Source organism: Anguilla rostrata, chromosome 11 (assembly GCF_018555375.3).
Source record: "Anguilla rostrata isolate EN2019 chromosome 11, ASM1855537v3, whole genome shotgun sequence".
Classification (NCBI taxonomy): Eukaryota; Metazoa; Chordata; class Actinopteri; order Anguilliformes; family Anguillidae; genus Anguilla; species Anguilla rostrata.
Window position 1 is genome coordinate 15,906,209 of NC_057943.1, and position 20,134 is coordinate 15,926,342.

Genomic DNA, 20,134 nt, shown 5'->3' on the forward strand with positions numbered 1-20,134 from the left:
ATTGTGTTTGGGGGGGAGCAGTTTGAAACCCAATAATACAAACGAATGCCATTAAGAAATCCATTAACAGCTGAATTTCAGTACATTTTCTCAAATGCGAAAACTATGCGTGCCACGGGCATTGTAACACACGAGCGACAGTATTGCACGCCACTCTCGCTTTGGTTGCTATTACACACCCACGTCGCTACATGGCAGGCTTCAAAATCACGATTACTATTGCCGTCTTTAGAGGGAAATCTTCACCAAGGACAAGTCGACGACAGGAAAGAGGGACTGAACTCTGGCGCTGATTGAGGATCAGTTCACCGAAGTGCAGTTCCAACGCCAGCGATTTGCGTCTGAATGATTGAAGCTGATCTAGAGTCAGTGTGTGCTGCTGAACATTTCTTGCTGCTCCTAAACTTCCACGAACAAGACCTACCAGTGGCGTGAAACATTGAAACATGTATGTATTGTAACGGTATCTCGAGAAAAAGAGGTTACATTGTTGCTTAATTCCGGATAGACGTGTACGTTATTAGAAATAGTGCGATCAAAGGTCTCCTATCTAGCCAGTCGGATTAGTTTTAAATTTTTTGAGTGTCCGTGTTAACTTTTCAGCTCAACCATTCGTCATACAACTACACCAAATGTTCAGCTTTAATCTCACAGCTGTCATCATGCTGATATAATGAATGGTACATTCGCTGCTTGCTCGTATTTAACAGAGCCAGTAGTGTAATGGCCACATTGTAAGCCAAGTTCCTCTGGACTTCGCTTACGTGCTAGTAACGGAATAGTTGCAGCTTTATTGATTTATAAAGGATTACAAACGGAACCTGAATGAATGAATATTGAGGCGAATAGAGGGGCGTGCTTTGTGTAGTCGTTTTAAAACGTTGACATTAAGCAGTTTGTTGCAACGTGAATTGTGTGCACTGTATGCTTTATAGCCTACACTAGTTTTATTTATAGCCTTATTCATTTTTATTTGTTGTCAGCAACAACTGTGTGCGCCCCTTGAATCAAACTCAGTCTTTTGTATCAATGGCTGATTTTGGTTCAGTCCAAAAGCCACTTGCATGAGGTCCACCTTAAACTTATTTTGACACAACTAATGAAACGAACTCGACGGCTTTGTAACATCCGCTTAAACAACCTAACCGCATATTTATTACATCACATCCCCGCAAGTATATTCTGTAGAATCTATGGTGGCAGTCTCCCTGTGGTGGAACATCATCACGCCCAAATTGGGCCAGCAATAGACCAGCATTTACCAGTTTGGGACTTATGCTGGGCTATGTTTTTTTCTTCTTCCAACATATCGGCAATTGCTTACTGGTGGCTTTAAGTCTTCCTGAATGCTGGTCATATTGGTAGTCTAACTTGGTCGTGCTAAAACAGCTGGTGCTGACCATCTTTAATGATATATGCTGGTTGTGTAAGCAGGGAGCTGATGATACCCTTATCCATGAAGGTTCATGCAACTGTCACATTGTTATAAATGGCTTATCTTGGCTGTAATATGTCATCATCATCAGTTCCCTGAACTCAGTTTGAGTAGAAGTATGCAGTTTTAATTCACGATATATCCCAGTGCTGCATTTATTTTGTGTCCTTGGCTTAGCTATAGGGCAGGAGATAAAGATTAGCTATCCTATCTTGATATTTCTAGAAGCCAGACTTGTCCCCTTTTTCTAGTGAATTAAAACTGAATTTTAAGAGTATAGGTTTTCTACCCTGTACACTTTAGCACCCTTGCACAATTTGGATTGCAACGAAGATGAGAAGGATGTGCGATTGATGAAATGTATGTGGTCTGAGAGGCCCCATCCCTTCCTGACCATCAGTACAAGAACTTCTTCCTTTCTTAACGCAATTAACAATTCAGTGTCAAACCAACAGTCTCCAGAAACTATTGAACATGTCTCAGTGGACCTGCGTTTACTTATATGAAACAAATACCATTACCCAGTTGAGTACAGTGAAATATTCAAGGACTGAAGAGGTCTGAAATGAAATGGCGGCTGTGCATGAAACCCCCAGGGAGGCCTAATCTAGGCAGAGTGTGTTCCACACAGGAAAAGGGAAGTGTTCACCTAATGCTGTGCTTCTGAAAAAATACTTTTTTAAGTTACTCTTGCCTAACTTAATTCATGGGGCATGCATTTGTCATTGTAATTCTTCATGCCATTCACATCTCCCCACTGCTTTTATTGTACCTGAAAGAAAAGTGTTGTCTACAGCATGTACCTTCTCTTCTAATTATTCTTTCCATATAATAATATAGTATATGAACAGTTTTGCACAAATATGGCATCATTCATATTGGCTGCCTTTATGGAGTAGTTTGTGTTCATTGGTGGCTGTTGTGGGTGGCACATGAAGTCACAAGATGTCAACATGTTTCCTGGTTCCTTGTTCATTGAAATACATGCTTTACTGTCAGTGAAATTCACTACATCTTTCTTCGCTGCTCTGTCCTCTCTCCCAGGTAAGCTGGTGGCAATCACTGTTAAGTATTAGCCTTAATTGTGATGAAGGAGTAGGTCAGATATTATATAAAATTATGTATTTTCACTGGACGCTATTAAAACAAAGATGAGCATTTGTGCAGTTGGAGTGGTTATGGATATGTTCAATAATTTTAAAAGGCAAAATAACTGTTCATCACAACCACTAGTGTACTTTGCATTATGTGATGTACAGTTTTTACTGCCAGTGCGAGTGACACAATAAACAGTGAAAGCTCAGCTTTAGTAAACGGTCTACATTTCTGCAGAGTATTGAATCATTGTTACAAATTTTGATGTGGTGTATAGTACGTTGAATTTGGGTTAACTTGAGATTCCTTTTTTTATATAACCATCTTTGCTGTTCGCCTATGGAAGATTTTGTTTTGTAGATGGCTATGGCAGTGGAGCAGTTACTAAAATTGTGTGGTTTGGTGCAAGGAAACTTCAGTCTGTCTCTCAATAATGCTTGGCCAATAATGGCAGAATAATGAAATGCATGCTTTTTTTGATTAACACACTGATCGATATTTTTCAAAACTTTATGATTTCTGTTTTCTAAGCCAAACAATTAGGCACTGTCTAGTGAGGATGACATTCTTGCTGCCAATGATAATGGGCTATTATGCTGAGAAGTGCCAAGTAGCTGTCACAGTGAGTGTGCAGTTTTTAGTCATTGACAGGTAATGTGAACAGCACATGCTGTATAGCTGTACTTGGTAGGTGTAGGTGGTCTATGCAAATTTGTGCTGGCACTGAGCAGGTCAGTGTTAAAGTGCTGCAGAATGATGAAACCTGCTTAATGAACATCCTACTAGCAATGTGCGCTCCCTGGCTTTGTTTAATTCAGATTGTGCAGATTTAAACAAGAATTACACTTAGTTCTTATTAAGATGCACATCAGCAGTTAAAAGTATCCACAGTGAAAAGAATTTGCGGGGATTCAGTGTTAAAACCTCTCAGAAGTATAAGTGTGTGACAAACTCATCTTGTGACTTGTGAGGTTTGAAGCTGTGAAGAAAATAAAGCCTGTCATGATGACATGGGAACTTGAAGTAACCACAAATAATGACATGATAAAGAAGCCTTTGACCAGAGTCCTGCTTTGACCTTTCTCTTGTGTGCATCATGTACACCAGAATTTGGGTTGCTCAAAATTAAACTTGATCAGTGAAACACAGTTCTTGGTTCCTTCCATCCTTCCAGACTGTAAACCTAGAAAGTTGTGTCACTTAACTGACGGATGGATGCTTTTTAAAGTTAATCATGTCTGTCAGTCATCTTAAGCCTTTTCTGCTGGCACCCATCCTGACACTAAATCCAGTGATCAACTTTAAGGCGCGTGTGCATGCTTTTTTTAGACGTATGAAAACGGAGATGTGGTTGGTGGTGCAAAATGTTTCTGACATGGCTGTTGTGAAATTGATCCGCCCCACCCTAAACAGTAGGGCGGACTGGAGCAGACACCACCACTACAGTCACCAGGCCTCCAAAGAAAGATACTGGGCCTGTACAATAGCAGGAGGATATGCAGCACTCTCATAGGTTTGACACTGCATTTTATGGTGGTTGGGTATTGGGGGCCACACGTGTGAGGTTCGGTGTACCCCTTTTGGCCACACCCTTTTGCCATAATCAAATGTAGTGTTTTTTTCATATGGGTTTATTGATCCTCACAGTGTCACGGGACTATGAGATTTAACTGCTCCTTATTTTCTGTGCCACCTTGTACCCAGTTTTATAAATTGCTTACAGAATAGATATGAATGTAAAAATATGAGCAGTGCAGTCTGACTGCTTACATAAAAATAGTGTGGGCAGGGGCCGCGGTAAGATGATAGCACAGACACGCATGCTGGAGTCTGCCTGGTCAGCCCGTGATTGGAGATGGAGCCGGTGTCGGGTCACGGCGTCTTGCTGATCCTCGCTGTGCGTGTCGGGCCGCAGGTGCGAAGGCGAGGTACGGGTGGTGCCCCTGCACCGGAGGCCGGACCTGGTGGAGGCCTGCGCGGACCTGGTGAATTCCGAGTGGCAGCGGAGCCGAGGGGCCCGGATCCACGGCCTGCAGAAATCCTGCCAGGACTTCCCAGTTTGCCTGGTGCTGATCCAGGGGCCCGGCAATGGGGAGCAGCTCCTGGGCCACGCCAGGCTGTCCCGGGTGGTCGGCCGCAGCAGCAGCCTCTTCGTCGAGTCGGTCGTGGTCTCCAAGGCCCAGCGGGGGAAGGGTTATGGTCGCATCCTCATGGAGGAGACGGAACGCTACGCCAGGGCCAGGGGTTTCCAAAGGCTATGCCTGACCACGCACGACAAGCAGCACTTCTACGCACACCTGGGCTACGTGCTGTCCCAGCCCGTCCAGAACGCGGGGGCCATGACTACCTTTGTGCCCATGGAGGTTCTGCAGAAGTTCTCCAGGCTGCCGAACACGGAGGGCCCACTCGTATCTTTAAACCGCTCTGACAATCCCCCATCTAAAGATAGCCTGACGCCCGACTCCGTGACCCCTGCTCCTCATATAGCCTCCCCAAATCCAGCCCCTCCTCCCCCTCCTCCACCTTCTCTTTCTAATTCACTGCCCTTCATTTCCTCTCTACCTCCACCTCCACCTCCACCCCCACCCCCTCCCCAACTGACTCCCTCATTACCTCCAACCCAGACGCTGCTGGAGACACCTCACAGGGACGTCAAAGGAGCTCCCATCTTTTGGATGCACAAGGACATCTGAATATATCTGCTGACATTGCTTACAGTGGAGCACGGTTACAGCTACTCATAGGCTAAAGCACAGATATCATTATGCCCTCCCTCCCTCTGTATCAACGTGACTGTTCAGATATGCCACACAGCTAAACTCCTAATGGCTCTAAAGAATAACTAACTGGAACTTTGATGGCAGAAATTACTGAGGCCATTATTTTAGATTCAATGAATGAATCTTGATGCTTGTAGACTGGGCCCTTTTCGTATTTTCTATGCCTTGTGCTGTGCTGGATACAGAAGACAACAGAAAACTGTGCCTGTGACCTGTCTTTTTTTTCAGTGTTTTACCCTTAAATAAAAAGTGCATTTTGTAACTGCAAATGTGTCCTGTTTTGCTTATCAATCATTCATATATATTTGTTTTAATGACCTTTATGAAAACTTTTTTATATGGTACACACACAACTGGTGTAAAAACAAGTTAGTTGTGGATATAGCATTATAACATTGCAGTATAGATATTGTGTGTGTTGGTATATGTTATTTTGCATGTTATTTATGTTTTACAGGGGGAACATTGCAGTGCATGCCCTGGGCTCTTATCCTGAATCACGGTGTAGCTATGGCAACAGGTTACCTGTGCGCCCTTCTTATCCTCATCCTGCTGGGGACCGCTGTTCCCTGGCAACACCCCGAGAGGCTACCTGTGGCAGCAGGACCCCCGCTGGAGGGCAGGCCTTTCACTGTGGTCTGGAACATGCCTACAGCTCACTGCAAGGAGAGGTATGGGATAGACCTTGACCTGACAGACTTCGACATCATCGAGAACCATCATGAGAAATTCCTGGGCCAGAACATGACCATCTTCTACCACAACAAGTTGGGCCTGTACCCGTACCTCTCAAAGGGGGGCGACGACGTCAACGGGGGCATCCCCCAACGGGGTAACCTGAGAGCACACCTCGGCGAAGCCAAATCGAAGATTGAGGCTCTGCTGCTGCCCCTCTTCCACGGGCTGGCTGTAATTGACTGGGAAGAGTGGCGTCCCCTGTGGGTACAGAACTTTGGTAAGAAGAGGAAGTACCAAGAGCTGTCAAAGGAGCTGGTGAGGGAGGAACACCCAGAGCTCTCCGGTGAGGAGGTGACGTTCCTGGCACGCAAACAGTTCAACAAGAGTGCCAGGGATTTCCTGTTCTCCACCCTCCAGCTGGGTGTGCAACTGCGGCCGGCCGGATCCTGGGGCTTCTATGGGCTCCCAAGCTGTCCCAACTACCACAAGGCGCAGTCTCCCCACAGCTACACTGGGCATTGCCACCCCAAAACCACAGAGAGGAATGACCGCCTGGACTGGCTGTGGGGACAGTCTACTGCCCTCTATCCCAGCATCTACCTGCCCTACCAGCTGGCTGGGTCCAGTAATGCTGCCCTCATGGTCCGATTCCGGGTCCTGGAGGCTCTAAGGGTGGCGGCAAAGTACCCCTCTTCTGTAAATGCCACTCCTGTACTGCCCTACGCAAGAGTGGCGTTTGCACACACACTTCACTTTCTTAACAAGGTACAATCGCCAGTCCCATGTGCAGCTTAAAATATATTCAATGCTGTCTGAGTAGAATTGTAGAGGAGGAAGTATATTGAGTGATACAGGTTTCAGATTTGAATGTTCTACTGTGCACAAATCCTTATGGATTTGAATTACAGGAGACATAATGAATAATATGAATACACTAATAGATAATTACATTTTGTTGTAACTTAAGTAAGATATTAAGCCATTAAAAAGTCTCCAAAATGGGAGAAGGAAGAGAATATCAAGAGGAATGGGCTTCTTCTACCCTCCGCTCATGACCCCCTGTTATCCTCTCTTTCACCTCCTGTGTAACCTCATCCTCCAACACCTGTATTTTAAACCTGGTGCATCATCTCTGGAGCTTTCTGTGAAGACAGAAATAGGGTTGAAATCCAGCGGGGCTTTTCGGATGAAAACCCATCGCTGCTCCGCGTGTGGTATTTTGCCATTTTGAAATTCAGCATGACGTACGTGTACTGACTGCTCTCATATTGAGGGTGATGTCCTGTGGGTTTTGATCTTACAATACTGAACACAGTGTAAAGTTTGTCAAATATCCAGGATCATCTAGATCTAATAAGGTTGCTATTATAAAGTGCAGTAATTGTCCTTTGTTCATGCATGCATGCGTGTGTGGAAATTTATGACACTGCAGTTTTGAAACAATTTGAATTCCAATATATGAGTGAATGACACTGCTTCTTAACTTCTTAAGCAACACTTTATAACTGTAGATATGTGTTGATGTGACAGCAGCTGTGCTGCAGCAACTATATACAATTTTGGCAGTGCACAATAGTGTAACTGACACTGTAACTAACACTCTTTCTCTATATGCAACCGTACAGCTGTGTTTGGTAATTGTGTAGCTGTAATTGTAACTACTCCTGCACCTCTGTGTCGGTGGTTGCAGATGGACCTGGAGCACACCCTGGGGGAGAGCGCAGCTTTGGGGACTGCTGGAGTGGTACTGTGGGGGGAGTTGCAGTTTGCCAAATCCAAGGTCAGTGCTTGCACTCTGTATTGTGTGTCTTTGGCAGTTGTGGTCTGTGCATCTGGCTGTCTGTCTTGTAATTTATCCAACCACCCACACAGAGGTGCAGGATTCTTCTTCAAAAATCCCATACTACTGGAAGATTGCAGATTATGATGTCTGTCATTTTTCTGCTTTTATAGGACTCCAATCTAGATTTATCTGTAATGTCTTTGGATAAAAGTATGACTGTGTACTGGTTGTCTGAGTGTGTCTGTTAATCTGCATTTGATGTTTTTAGTATGGAATTGCTGGTTGTGTTTTAATATTGCTGTTTTCGTTTAAGGCGTTTTGGTGTGTGTGTGTACATTTACTGTGTCATCCACTTTAACTTACTTCATTCATACAGTACACACATAAAGCAGAGAAACATCATGTATGGATAAGGTATATATAAGTGTATATATAACAAGTGAAGCAATCGATGGTGGTCTATATCTGTCCAGCACCAGTGCAAGATACTGCATGACTACGTGGGCTCTGTCCTTGGAAAATACGTAAGGACCCTGAAGAGAGGAGTGCAGCAATGCAGCCATAGGCTGTGCAGCGGGAACGGGCGATGTGCCCGCAGGAACCCCGACTCCGGACACATGATGCATTCGTTTTCCTCCCCTGAGCCCCATCGCATCCATGACTCCACCTTCAGCTCCGCCCAGCTACGCTCTGCATTCCACTGCTTGTGTTATCAGGGCTGGACTGGAGAGCTTTGCCAGGACAAGATACTTTGAAAAAAAGAAATTGTTGAAATGATGTCCTTGTAAGGATTCTTCTAAAATGGTTTAGAACAATGGTTATTGTAAAGACAGAATAGGGAATTGTTCTATGTGAGAAATTGTCATGGGCAGCCACCATGGCTGTGCATTTTGGAACTGATCATGGCTGACCCGATAACTAACAAACATAGCTTGGGGAAACCTGACTCTCCTTACAAAGTTAAACCTGACTCAAACATCAGCAAAGTGAAAATAACAAAACTTACCAATTTTACATTTCCATTTATTTGTGCAAATCACAGCCATTGCTTATGAAAACCGTGTTACAACACATTATGGTCCTACTGTTTGGTATAAATTACAGTTTTAGTGCTTTTTAAAACAGTTTATCTGACAATCTGGTACCAGGTTCAGTTTACCAAAAAGGTGCTCTGAATATGTGCTTTGAATGAAATGATTAAAGTACAATCTACAAAGAATAATATGTACTATGGCAGTGTTGAGTGTTTCAGTGTGAGTCAATAGAAACAGTTCCAGCTTTTGGGCCCCCCAGGAGTACTCTGAGAATCTCCGTTAATGTTCCTGATTCCCTTTGATGGCCGTCAGGTTTCTTCGCAGCTCCTGCAACTCCTGAATAAGCTGGGAAATCTCTAGGGACGTGGCTTGCCTGTCCTGCACCACCTGGGAAAGCATTCTCAGAGCACTGTCCTGCTGGACTACGAAGGAACAAAAAGACTGGTTTACACACACATACACAAATACACAGCTGGCCATGCTATACTAATATTATAATTAAGCTCACATTGATGTAATTTATAGTTTATATTTTAAAATTAATGTACTTTAATACTTATTGTTAAACTCGTATTAAGTCCTGGTATGCTGGAACAGGTCATCATAGAATGAATGATAATGTAGTTTTATGCATTGAATTTGAATGCAGGTAAAGAGGAGAATGAATTCTAAAATCTTAGCTTTCCATGAGAATAGCTCACTGTGCTTTCCTGAATCTTAGCAGGCAATCTAGTGCTACTAGTTCAGTGTTTTTAGTGGTAGTGAGAGAAAGCATCCTTACTTAAGAAAAAGAAGATCACAAAAAGTGTCATCAACATCAGGCTGACTACCACACACCCCCATGTGTATCGACACGCTGTGGATTTGCAGCAACGACAGAGCCATTTGTACCACCTTCGTCTCCTTGAATACCCTGTCTGACAAATGACCGGCATGTTGTAGACTTGAAGGTTGCCATTAGTGGGGGGACCCTGGGGGTGGAGCTGTCTGCTGCCTGCATAAAAAACAATGACAGTCTTGGATTTCACTGGCAAAGTATAATGAGATCACTTCTGTATATTTTCAGAATGAACAAGCCCTTGCCGTTGTTTGTTAAAAAAATGCATGGACATTAATAAATTCCATTGTAGCATTTTGGCAACATGGACACAAAATGCTCCTAAGAGTGCATCTAAAACAGTTTGAGCATGACACAGTATGCATGGATAATAAAACCAGACACAAACACTTGGAGTGGATAACAATACCACAGACATCAGAAGATGTGTGTTCTTTATTACAGTGCCTAAATGCTGCAGTGTGATACTTCTGACATCTGAAAGGAGCCCTGTTTTACCTTTATGGAGTTGCTGTGAGTGGGTGCGGTGCAAGTCATTGATAGAGTCTACGGAATGTAGTTCAACTTCAGTCAGGTCCCGGTCACTGATCCGGAAAAACGCTGGTGCAGGGGAAGGCGGGGTATTTACCATAATTCCTGTAGAGAGTAAGAGAGAAAATGCAACACTCTTCTTAGGCAAAAAAACAAAAACTCTGATATGAGGAATACAGCATCCTTGGTGGAGATCCTCACTGAAACCTAATCATTATCAGCACATTATACAATCTCTTATAGTGATTACAGCTGACTGAAAATCCAGTGAAAAAGAAGTGAACAAGACAAACCCAAAGCTGCTAAAATTTCACTGCACTTTTGCCATGAATGTCAACATCTGCATAACCATAACCATACATTTTACATGAACACCAAAAACAGTGCACAAGAATTAGCATCTGGGTTGCAAAATATGTTCAAAAAATATATAGTGATCAATTTATTTCCCCAGGATTAGCAAAGAAGACAAACTGTTCTCTATGAACAGTGAACATATGAATGAAAGTGAAAATCTGCCATTTTTCCAAGCCTGGGTGTCCACTTATTTGTAACCAACTCAGCAAAAAAAAAAATTAGCCATATTTCTAAATGTTAAGAAGACCAGCACGGTGGCACATATCATCAAGATATCACATAAGTGCCAAAATATTATCCAATAATTCATCAGAAGCAAGCTCCATAGCTACACAAAAGAAACAATGTGGGAGACCACAATCATTTATCATCCATATCAAACAATAATACATTTTATACCTATGTAGAAAAATCTAACAGATTGGAGTTAGGTTTAGGAAATGTTTTAGTCACGTATACTGGCAGGTAAATTACAGTATGGTACAGAAAATGATTGACTTGTGTAAATGGAGGAAGATTTTAGTAAAGTGCGAGAACTGGCCTCTGCATACCCCAAAATGGCATTATAATGGAAAGACAGAAACCATCCCTTGAAAACTTGGGGAAAAGCAGAGAAAGACCAGAAGACTGGGAGAGGGTGATCATTCAGTGAGGCTTGGGGTGCTGGATAGTCTCCATGTGCGAGGAATGGCCATGAAAACAAGTGAAGAGTGTAATGTTATGGCACACCAACTCACCCAATTACCAATAACCAAATTAAAAATGACCAAATACCAAAACTTTGTTGATTCCTTTCAAACATTACTTTGTAAAGATTTTATTTAGGAGAACAATTCTACTTGTAGCTGGTTAATAACCAAATTCAAACACCTTATTTATTCAAATTATTTTAACCCGAGGTCTATGAAATATATCCACAAACATCAATATAGTGTAAACATGTTTCCACCTGTCTGGTTTTATCATCTTTAAAAACTGAAACTTAGTATCATATAATATAGCGAGTTATTTTTGTCCCAAAGCCATTTTTAATCAAGTCATATTATTAATCTAAGGACATAATACCTACAATATAAAATAAAATGGCAATTAAAATAAACATACTTGTGGGAAACTGTTATAATAAAAATAGTTTAAATACTCTAAACTCTGGATTCTGTCCAAACACTAAACATAGCACAGTTATCTCTCTGGCATCCCAGAGAATCGGATGCCTGACTTGCCTGTCTGGTTTCTTCCAAAAATCTACAACTGTCTGCTACACAGTCCTTTGTGTTATGGAAACAACGCTCCAAAACATGCTCCAATACTTTCATCAAGATTTATAGGGATTAAGAAAAGTCAACACATTCCTGCAAAAAGTTTAATGCTCAAATACAACCATCCTGGTCTTACCTTTGTAGTCTGTCTACAATCCACTGTTTTAGGAAGTTAAAACAAAATTAAAAGGGTTGTTCAAACACTGAACCCTGGCTCCCAATATTTGCCAGTAGGAGCTGGAAATTGCATAACTCTGAAAAAACACATTTGAGAGAGCTTAAAAATTCATAAAATCAAAAATGTTCTCGATAGGCAGTCCGTGTTGGGCTTATGTTTGTTCAATCATCACACAACAACAACTCCAGCCCCTGTGTCTTGCTGCAAACCCACCCCCCACCACCAAAGTCAGTCCCTACTAGATAACAGAAGCCCCTCTCCTAAAATAGAGAATGGCATGAGGAGGTTATTTATAGTTGTGAGGGGTGATAAAATGATTTAGGCTGGAGCAGAGGACATAAATGAGACATGTGGCTGGAGTATTTCCCATGAAAACATAGGTCAATATAGGAACAATGGTAGGCTACTTCATTGAGGCAAAACCCATTTTAATCACATATTGGGTGTAAGAATTGTTTTAAAGGATGTATGTGGACATGAGTTTCACTATGTCTGCCTACTGACTGACTCCCCATCAACATGGAACTCCTCAACCAGATGCTAAAAAATGCCAAACTTAGTTTCATAATGTTGGATAGGTCTACTACTAGACTATATAGAAACAAGAAATTCCAAAAATAAAACAGACATAAATAAAAAAATATTTTGTTTCAATGAGGACATGCAAAGGACCAAATTAATTTTATTTTTTAAAACAGGCATAGCTATAAATTATTCTAAATGCAGTCGGCCTCGTAGGCCTACTGCAAAAGAGTTGACTCCTGCACACAACTGTTGACCCATACACACGAAAACCTACACGTATGCGTATCTAAGTGGTAACACATTTATTTATTTATTTATTTATTTATTTATTTATTTATTTATTTATATTTCTTTATTTAGGCCTATGTATATGCCTACTTGAAAATTTCCGTTATCGAGGAGCTGGAAATGTTCCACAACTGCTCAATAGGTGTCAGACAGTTCCATCGTGTGGCAAGTTGAAGAAATTACTTCACTACTCGCTGTTACAGCTGCTCCATAAGACGGAATGTGCTGACATGCGGTAAAGAATGTTAAAATTCTTGAATGTAAATTTGGTCAGTTGGGAGCAATTTGGAAAAAATTGGTTGACTATTTTGCTCGCTTTTATCTTGTTAGCTGCACCTGTTAACGTGGAATTTTTCGAAAATGAAAATAGGCATACAGGAAGACTGTTATCGTAGTGTTCTGCGCTTCTACTACATTTCCCGAGGTACTTCACTCTGATTACCTTGTCGTTTTACAGTGAGGCACATTGTCAAGTCCGGAGTTCAGAGCTGGCGACCAAGGCAGTGCTGTAACGTGAGACGGGGAACTTCGTTTGGAAGGAATACACGATGCTTCCTAGGATGGCCTCCGTCAGCCGGTTTGGATTTGCCCTCCGAGTTCCAAGGGAATCCCTGCGGAATGTGATACTTGGTGCAGCAAGGCAGGAGAGACATGCTTCAAGTTCAGAGGTAGCCGTAGCAGATAGCTTGCTAGCTAGTTTAGAAACTTAAACTAAGTAGACAGAAAGGGCAATCGTCTTGTTTCCAGGGCAAATAACGAGCAAGAAGTACTCGAAGAACACGAATGTTGGAACCCCAGAGTTAAAATAATTTTAAACTGTAGTAATATAAATAAAGACTTCGTCTGCACATTGCTTGCTTATTCATAATGGTTACCGCGATAATGCCGTTTTTTTATTCGTGTTTTGCATTAATGCTAATTTTACCAAATCAAATGGCGTACATATAGTAATGCTCTTGTGTACTTTCTGTTCGCTTGAGCGTGAACAACTTCAATTTTTCCGGAACAGCTGCCCACATCATGCCAGAGGGTAATGGACTTTATGTGTGCAGCAGATGATGTTTTTATTAAATCCATGAATGCTCTTATCCTGCTGGCTATTTCACCCACGGACGCGTAATAACTCGGCTTTATCTCATCTCCCAATTATAGTGTAGGAGTTGGACAGTGGACACAATTTACATTTTATACAAATTATCACATCTGTATTAGGTAGGCTAATATAGGCGAGCATTAAGCTAATAAAATAAAATAAAAAAGATTTAATCCACATTGATACTATTGAAATATTTTTTTCAGTCATAGCTGATTAGCATTAAGTGATTTGAACGGCTGCTAAATTGAATGTGTAAAATGATACTGCTATGCTTGGAGCGACCATTGAAATCTAGGGATTTCACGTTATGCTGTGATTGGCTGTGAATAGGAGGGCGTTTTCTCAGGCGAATGACAGCCACGTGCACCAGCACCTCTCACTTGTGTAAATGCTGTACCTTCATAATACAATGCCGTGTTTATTAATTCCAAAACAAACTATGCACACTACTGAGCAGTCATGCATTGTTATCCAAATTTAAGTGTAGAGTGATAGCCTGGGAGATGTTGTACCTGTCATTTGGTAGAGGTTAGGCCTAGATGGGCCCATTTTAACTGCAGAAATGACTTTGGACTTGTTTTGCAAACTTCTAAGAGAGTTGACACATGCTCCCACTTGTTGATTGATAAGCTTCTAGTAACAACCAGTTTTTGGATCAAAGATCATTATTGCCTGCAGTAATGAATTTCCTTTTAACTTTAGCCTCTGGTTCTTCTGTGTTACCTTGAGCTGCAATCAGCAGAGCTGACAAGTGTGGAAGCATCCATTTACTAAACTTTAAACTTCAGGGTCACAAGTTTAGTACGTGATAAAGCATTTACTTGCCCATGTTGACACTGATATTCCTTGACCCACGCCCTTACTCTAGAGCGCTTTGAAGAAGACGGAGCTGTTCGAATTCCACCAGCAGCAGGGAGGGAAGATGGTGGAGTTTGCAGGCTGGAGCATGCCAGTGCAGTACAAGGACAGCCACATCAACTCCCACATGCACACACGCCAGCACTGCTCTATTTTTGACGTCAGCCACATGCTGCAGGTACTCAGAAGGTGTTCCCATATCTTCTCTCATGAAGAAAGAGTTTATACAAATTCATTCAGAATTCAGTTCAGATGGTATATGCCTACGGAAAGAAGCTTGTAGGATATAATTAACTTATCTGCCTTGGCTTGTGTTTCCATTTGAGGGGCAAAGACCAACTAAGTCTAATAATTATACTCCTGTGCTCACACCTTTCTCTCAGTTTTGTTGGATCAGAATTCCAGATGCAGTGTATGGAAACTGTTGAGTAAGATGTATAATGGGGACTTTATTATGTGTGATTTAGTGTGATCGGAGTGCATTAGCAACTGCAGTTTTAAGTGTGAACCACAAGGACTGTTGTGTATATAGGGCAAATGCCTTCAGTAAACATAGCCTGCTGCTAAAATTGATATCATGTAGACATGTCAGCTATGCAGTTGACCCTGGGTATTATTAGAGCACATAAATAATGATAATCATGCTCGGTTTCTGTTTGTCTTGCAGACGAAGTTCCATGGAAAGGACAGAGTGAAATTCATTGAGTCTCTGATTGTTGGGGATGTAGCTGAGCTCAAAGACAACCAGGTGCACCTGCGAACACATGCGTGTGTACATTTGTTTATGTTTATTAATACATGGAAGTTATACAAAGAAAGCAAGGCAGCAAAAGAGAGTAGTAAAGCACTTGTATGTGAATCTGTAGCTTCTAAATACATTTGACTTTGCTGTCATGTTGCGAAAGGCTTGCAAAAATGGAAAACAATGTTCTCTCTGTGGGTAAAAATGAAAAAAACTTTGGGATTGTCCACAGTCCATGGGCAGACAGATCCCCCTTTTCATTCTCCCTTTTTCCATATGTCTTCCCAGGGCACACTTTCCCTCTTCACCAATGAGAGAGGAGGAATAAAGGATGACTTGATTGTGACCAAGACAGACCAAGGCTATCTCTATGTGGTTTCTAATGCTGGCTGTGCAGACAAGGATTCAGCCCACATGGAGGTCAGCAAGGAAATGAAGAGGCAGACAGACAGCAGACAGACAGACATACCACACCAGTAGTCTTCTTCCCACTGCTTACATTCCTCAGGTTTTACCCAAGGGTGTGGACAGAGATGTAAAACTCCATAAATTAATGTTCCATAAATATCAATTGTCAGAATTCAATTATGCTTTCTACATTATCTAGTTACTTCAGATCTATCATAGTGTCTTATTTTCATCCATTTAAAAAAAAAAGAAATATTTGGATTGAGTTTTGACTCAATTTTTACTTAATTATGATTGTAGCCAGGAGTTTCTTGACAGCAATTTTGAGTGACTGACATGTTGGCTTCTGCTTTTTCATTTCCAGTGCTCAGTTTCATTCATATAATGATTTTGGGTTTTGAACATATTTTGTATTGTTTTTAGGCCAAACTTAAGGAGTTCAAAGCTGCTGGCCATGATGTAGACATGGAGTACTTGGACGAAAGCTTGATTGCCCTTCAAGGTGACATGTGGAAAACATATTTATACCAGGGATCTTCATGAAGTCTGTTTATATTCCATATTGAATACAGTCATGGTGCATGGGTATGTCTTTAATACAGATTGTGGGTGTTGTAATCAGGGACGTTTTTGAGCTTGGGTTTGGATAAAGTGGAATGTTGGGACTCGTCTCAAAAACTGCTGTGGTTTCTGTCAGGTCCCTCTATGGCACAAGTCCTTCAGCCAGGTTTGTCCGATGACCTGAGCAAGTTGACCTTCATGACCAGTACATTGACATCAGTGTTTGGGATCCAGGGTTGCCGGGTTACACGATGTGGCTACACAGGAGAGGATGGAGTAGAGGTGTGACTCTCATGGTGTTATGTGTCTTTCTGCTCGTTTTTCGTGTGTTTGTGTGTGTGTGTACGTGTGTCTGTCTGTCTGCTTTTTTACTGCTTTTTATGTATTTCTCTACATGGCCTTGTGTATAGCAAGTTACCTGTCAAGTATGTATGACTAATGACATGTATGTTTGACTAAATTTCTCAACAAAATCACCATAACTGCAGTCTGAGTGAAAACATTTGCACATACACTTTACTCATTTTCTGTGAGTAAATTCGCATTTCTTAGTCTTTATATCTTGATATCATTAAATATGTCCAGCTTGTCGTAATACTGTTTATTGTTTTTACTGTCTGTTACCTGTTAATTCCGACCCCACTCCCCTCAAACTAGATTTCAGTTCCGCGGTCTGGAGTGGTCGCACTGGTGGAGCGCCTGCTGGCCAACAGCGAGGTGCGCCTCGCTGGACTGGGGGCCCGGGACAGTCTGAGGCTTGAGGCGGGGCTCTGTCTCTATGGCAACGACATTGATGAGACCACTACCCCAGTGGAGGCCACCCTAGTGTGGACTATAGGTGCCTCTTGCTTGATATTATTTTCACCAGCTCTTGCTGCTCTTATCTTGCTCTTTGGTGTTCTGCGCTACAGATGTGCCACTGTATACTAGGGTTACGCCATACTATTGGGGTGCTATCAGTGTTGGCTGATGATAGCTTAAAGTGCACTTTGAGCCAACATTTATGGCAGATATAATGGGCCCATATTATGACACAACACACACGTGCCACAGAGGCCACACATGAAACCAGCCATTTTAAATTAATTTCAAACAATTTTTCAGCTAGATTCACTATTTATGCTTAATAATAAAATGTAATTATTTTTTTCTAAGTAATATTTTTGCTTCATGTGCTATTTGTTGTCTGTGCTCACGTACTTCTGCCACGAATGTGAAAGCTTGGTCGCTGTTCACATTTGTGCATATGGACATCGGTCCAAAATATTCATATTGTGTATCCCTACTGTATACCGTTCCTTGAGCTCTGCATGCTGTGTGTGCTTTGCCTTATAACATTTCATATAGAAAGGATCATTGCCATAGCACCAGTCTTATTTCCATTTGAAACACCACGTTGTGTGTGCTTTGCAGGAAAGCGGCGGCGTCAGACCAAGGATTTCCCCGGAGCAGACGTCATTGTCCCGCAGATCAAGGCCAAGACCCAGAAGAAGCGTGTAGGCCTGGTGTCCACGGGACCCCCTGTCCGGCAGCACACCCCCATCCTGAGCCCTGAGGGAAAGAAAATAGGTATCAGAGCAAAGATACACGCATCAAAAAAACCCTGGGCAAACTGCAGGGTCACAGGATCACATTAAGAATAGGGAGGAAAGACTCCACTCACATGCTAAATGCTGCAAAACTAATAATGATGTTTAATTTTCCATGAAGCCCTGTGTGGTTCCAAACGTCAGCTGCTTGCATGGTGAATTAAACATTGTTATTTGTTTATTGGAGCATTAAGCGAGTGTGTGAGTCTTCTGTCTTTTTAAAAGATAATAGGTGACAGAGATCCACACACTTGACACTGCACAAGCCCTTTTAATTATAGTGTAGATATTCACTTAGAGGAGTCACAGATACAGTCAGTGATAGAAATTTTCTTCTTTTGAAGTGTTTACAAGTCGACACAAAACGAATAATTATTATAAGGTTGTTACTTCTCTAAAGGGACCCTAGAGTTTAGTGTCAATCCTTACTTACCTTAAGAATTGACACTAAAATTGACCATATTATTTGTCTGATTAATTTAATACAAGAGCCAAAGTGGCCTGTTTTGTGACAATGGTGTTCAACTATATATTAACCCTGATATTCACTAAAGGAGATGTTGGCGGTGTGTTTGATTTTTGATATCTTTTTTTACTCTCTGTCTTCTACACTGCATCACCCATTTGTTTTTCCCATCTCTCTTTGTCTCAGGTGAAGTGACTAGTGGCTGCCCCTCCCCCTGCCTTAAGCAGAATGTTGCCATGGGTTACGTGGAGGCAGGGTTTAGCAAAGTGGGCACACCTCTGCAGGTGGAGGTGAGGAAGAAGACAGTGAATGCGGTTGTCAGCAAGATGCCCTTTGTGCCTACAAACTACTACACTGGCCAGTAAGAACTGTTTCTCACTGGATCAGTGAGTATAGTTCTGCTGTTTGTGTAGAGCTGTGGAATTCACACCATCTGCATCATTAACCAAAAGAACCATGGCTAGAACACACACAAACACACACACGCACGCACACACTACCGAGCAATGCTGAAGCTCTGCACACTTTGCAGGAAAGTGGCTGTTATGTTTTTATAATTTTCTGTAGCCTTGATAAATGGGCGCAAACTCACAGAATTCTCTCGGGTACATTATATGAATTGAAAACGATTAACGTGCCCACCTTGTTGAGAACAGTACTGTAGTGAAACCTACACCAATTTAGCCCATTAGAGGTTAGAAAGCCGTTTACTAATTTAGATCATCGGGTATTCATTGAAGCTCAGAAGTGTGACCATTCCATGGCTGTGTGACCATTCCCCAAGTGCCTGTGGCCAACACTGTTATCTGTCAACATCACATCGTGTTCAGAAGAGTTATGTACCTGCACTTAGGTCCCCAATGTACACCTTCTGCAACCACTGTGTTGAGTAATGTTCTAGTGTGGGTCCAGGAGAAGAGAAAATGCAGATCCATTCTTAGGCACATTTAAAAAATGATTCTTGTAACTTTTAGTCAGTAAAGAAATGATATTAAATTGTATTCCTTGTCTTAAATGGAGTTTAAATTGATGCCATGCTCTCTTAAATGTTTTATCTCTTTAAACGGTTGCTGTTGATACAGTGGACATTTCTACATAATTGCTTTTGAATTAAATGGCTGAAATCATGGACATTTTTATTTTAAAGGAATAGATGGACTAAATCAATTGTACTTACAATGTATGTTTTTGCATGTAAAAAATAAACTGAGTTATAGAGGCAATTTTCTAGGTTCAAACATGTAAACCTTTGATAGCTTGAACTTTTTGACCCTGAAAGTTAGAGGTGTTAACAGTGAAATAACTTAATACACATACTGTTGTACATGTCCCACTAACTCTTAAGTGTTAAGAAGTAGTTAATCAAGTTTGTCTCCATACCTGTTAAGCCGGAAAGAGACGAGTCTACTTTTGTCCCTGTGGCTTTTATCTTCTTTCTTGTTGGCTTTTAGTGAGATCTGTCATGTCCAATCCTGGTCCTCCATTGCTCCTGGTTTACAGAGGATCATGATGCAATGATCGTATTAGTTTACAACAAGGTACACAAGTATTCTAAAAATGTATTATAAGTTATCCAATTGAAATAAATAGTATTTGTATATAATGTGTTGCGATTTATTTTCTGTTAGACATT

At 41.7% G+C, this 20,134-nt stretch overlaps 4 protein-coding genes across 5 annotated transcripts; 3 read left to right on the forward strand and 1 right to left on the reverse strand.

Annotated features, from left to right (window-relative positions):
• The first annotated feature begins 261 nt into the window (after window positions 1–261).
• LOC135234082 (N-alpha-acetyltransferase 80) lies at window positions 262–5,579 on the forward strand. Of its 2 annotated transcripts, XM_064298236.1 has the most exons (3): window positions 262–448; window positions 3,944–4,043; window positions 4,446–5,579. In XM_064298236.1, the coding sequence occupies exons 2-3, from the start codon at window positions 4,027–4,029 to the stop codon at window positions 5,221–5,223; spliced, it is 795 nt and encodes a 264-aa protein (XP_064154306.1). In that variant the 5' UTR covers window positions 262–448; window positions 3,944–4,026; the 3' UTR covers window positions 5,224–5,579. The 2 variants fall into 2 exon arrangements, with proteins under 2 accessions (XP_064154306.1, XP_064154307.1); XM_064298237.1 differs by lacking the exon at window positions 3,944–4,043 and having other exon boundaries at window positions 263–448.
• On the forward strand, window positions 1,386–8,995 carry hyal3 (hyaluronidase 3). The gene is made up of 4 exons (XM_064298234.1): window positions 1,386–2,479; window positions 5,768–6,753; window positions 7,679–7,768; window positions 8,245–8,995. Exons 1-4 carry the CDS (start codon window positions 2,368–2,370, stop codon window positions 8,524–8,526), a joined length of 1,470 nt encoding a protein of 489 aa, XP_064154304.1. The 5' UTR covers window positions 1,386–2,367; the 3' UTR covers window positions 8,527–8,995.
• An 88-nt stretch (window positions 8,996–9,083) lies between these two features.
• On the reverse strand, window positions 9,084–13,361 carry si:dkey-20d21.12 (uncharacterized protein LOC556245 homolog). The gene is made up of 4 exons (XM_064298238.1): window positions 13,224–13,361; window positions 10,142–10,279; window positions 9,587–9,799; window positions 9,084–9,227 (listed from the first exon to the last, which is right to left on the reverse strand). The coding sequence occupies exons 1-4, from the start codon at window positions 13,246–13,248 to the stop codon at window positions 9,085–9,087; spliced, it is 519 nt and encodes a 172-aa protein (XP_064154308.1). The 5' UTR covers window positions 13,249–13,361; the 3' UTR covers window position 9,084.
• Window positions 13,315–20,104, forward strand: amt (aminomethyltransferase). The gene is made up of 9 exons (XM_064298235.1): window positions 13,315–13,449; window positions 14,746–14,913; window positions 15,403–15,483; window positions 15,766–15,897; window positions 16,309–16,387; window positions 16,583–16,728; window positions 17,104–17,284; window positions 17,860–18,015; window positions 18,688–20,104. The coding sequence occupies exons 1-9, from the start codon at window positions 13,330–13,332 to the stop codon at window positions 18,864–18,866; spliced, it is 1,242 nt and encodes a 413-aa protein (XP_064154305.1). The 5' UTR covers window positions 13,315–13,329; the 3' UTR covers window positions 18,867–20,104.
• Window positions 20,105–20,134: the final 30 nt, after the last annotated feature.

Coding starts and splice junctions, on each gene's coding strand:
- hyal3 (XM_064298234.1), top strand. CDS start 2,368: ATGAAGTCACAAGATGTCAACATGTTTCCTGGTTCCTTGTTCATTGAA. Junction 6,754..7,678: donor CACTTCACTTTCTTAACAAG/GTACAATCGCCA, acceptor CGGTGGTTGCAG/ATGGACCTGGAGCACACCCT. Junction 7,769..8,244: donor TGCAGTTTGCCAAATCCAAG/GTCAGTGCTTGC, acceptor ATATCTGTCCAG/CACCAGTGCAAGATACTGCA.
- si:dkey-20d21.12 (XM_064298238.1), bottom strand. CDS start 13,248: ATGTGCCTCACTGTAAAACGACAAG. Junction 9,800..10,141: donor CTCACAGCAACTCCATAAAG/GTAAAACAGGGC, acceptor TTTTTTATGCAG/GCAGCAGACAGCTCCACCCC. Junction 9,228..9,586: donor TGTGATCTTCTTTTTCTTAA/GTAAGGATGCTT, acceptor GTTCCTTCGTAG/TCCAGCAGGACAGTGCTCTG.
- amt (XM_064298235.1), top strand. CDS start 13,330: ATGCTTCCTAGGATGGCCTCCGTCAGCCGGTTTGGATTTGCCCTCCGA. Junction 14,914..15,402: donor ACGTCAGCCACATGCTGCAG/GTACTCAGAAGG, acceptor TTTGTCTTGCAG/ACGAAGTTCCATGGAAAGGA. Junction 17,285..17,859: donor CACCCTAGTGTGGACTATAG/GTGCCTCTTGCT, acceptor TGTGCTTTGCAG/GAAAGCGGCGGCGTCAGACC.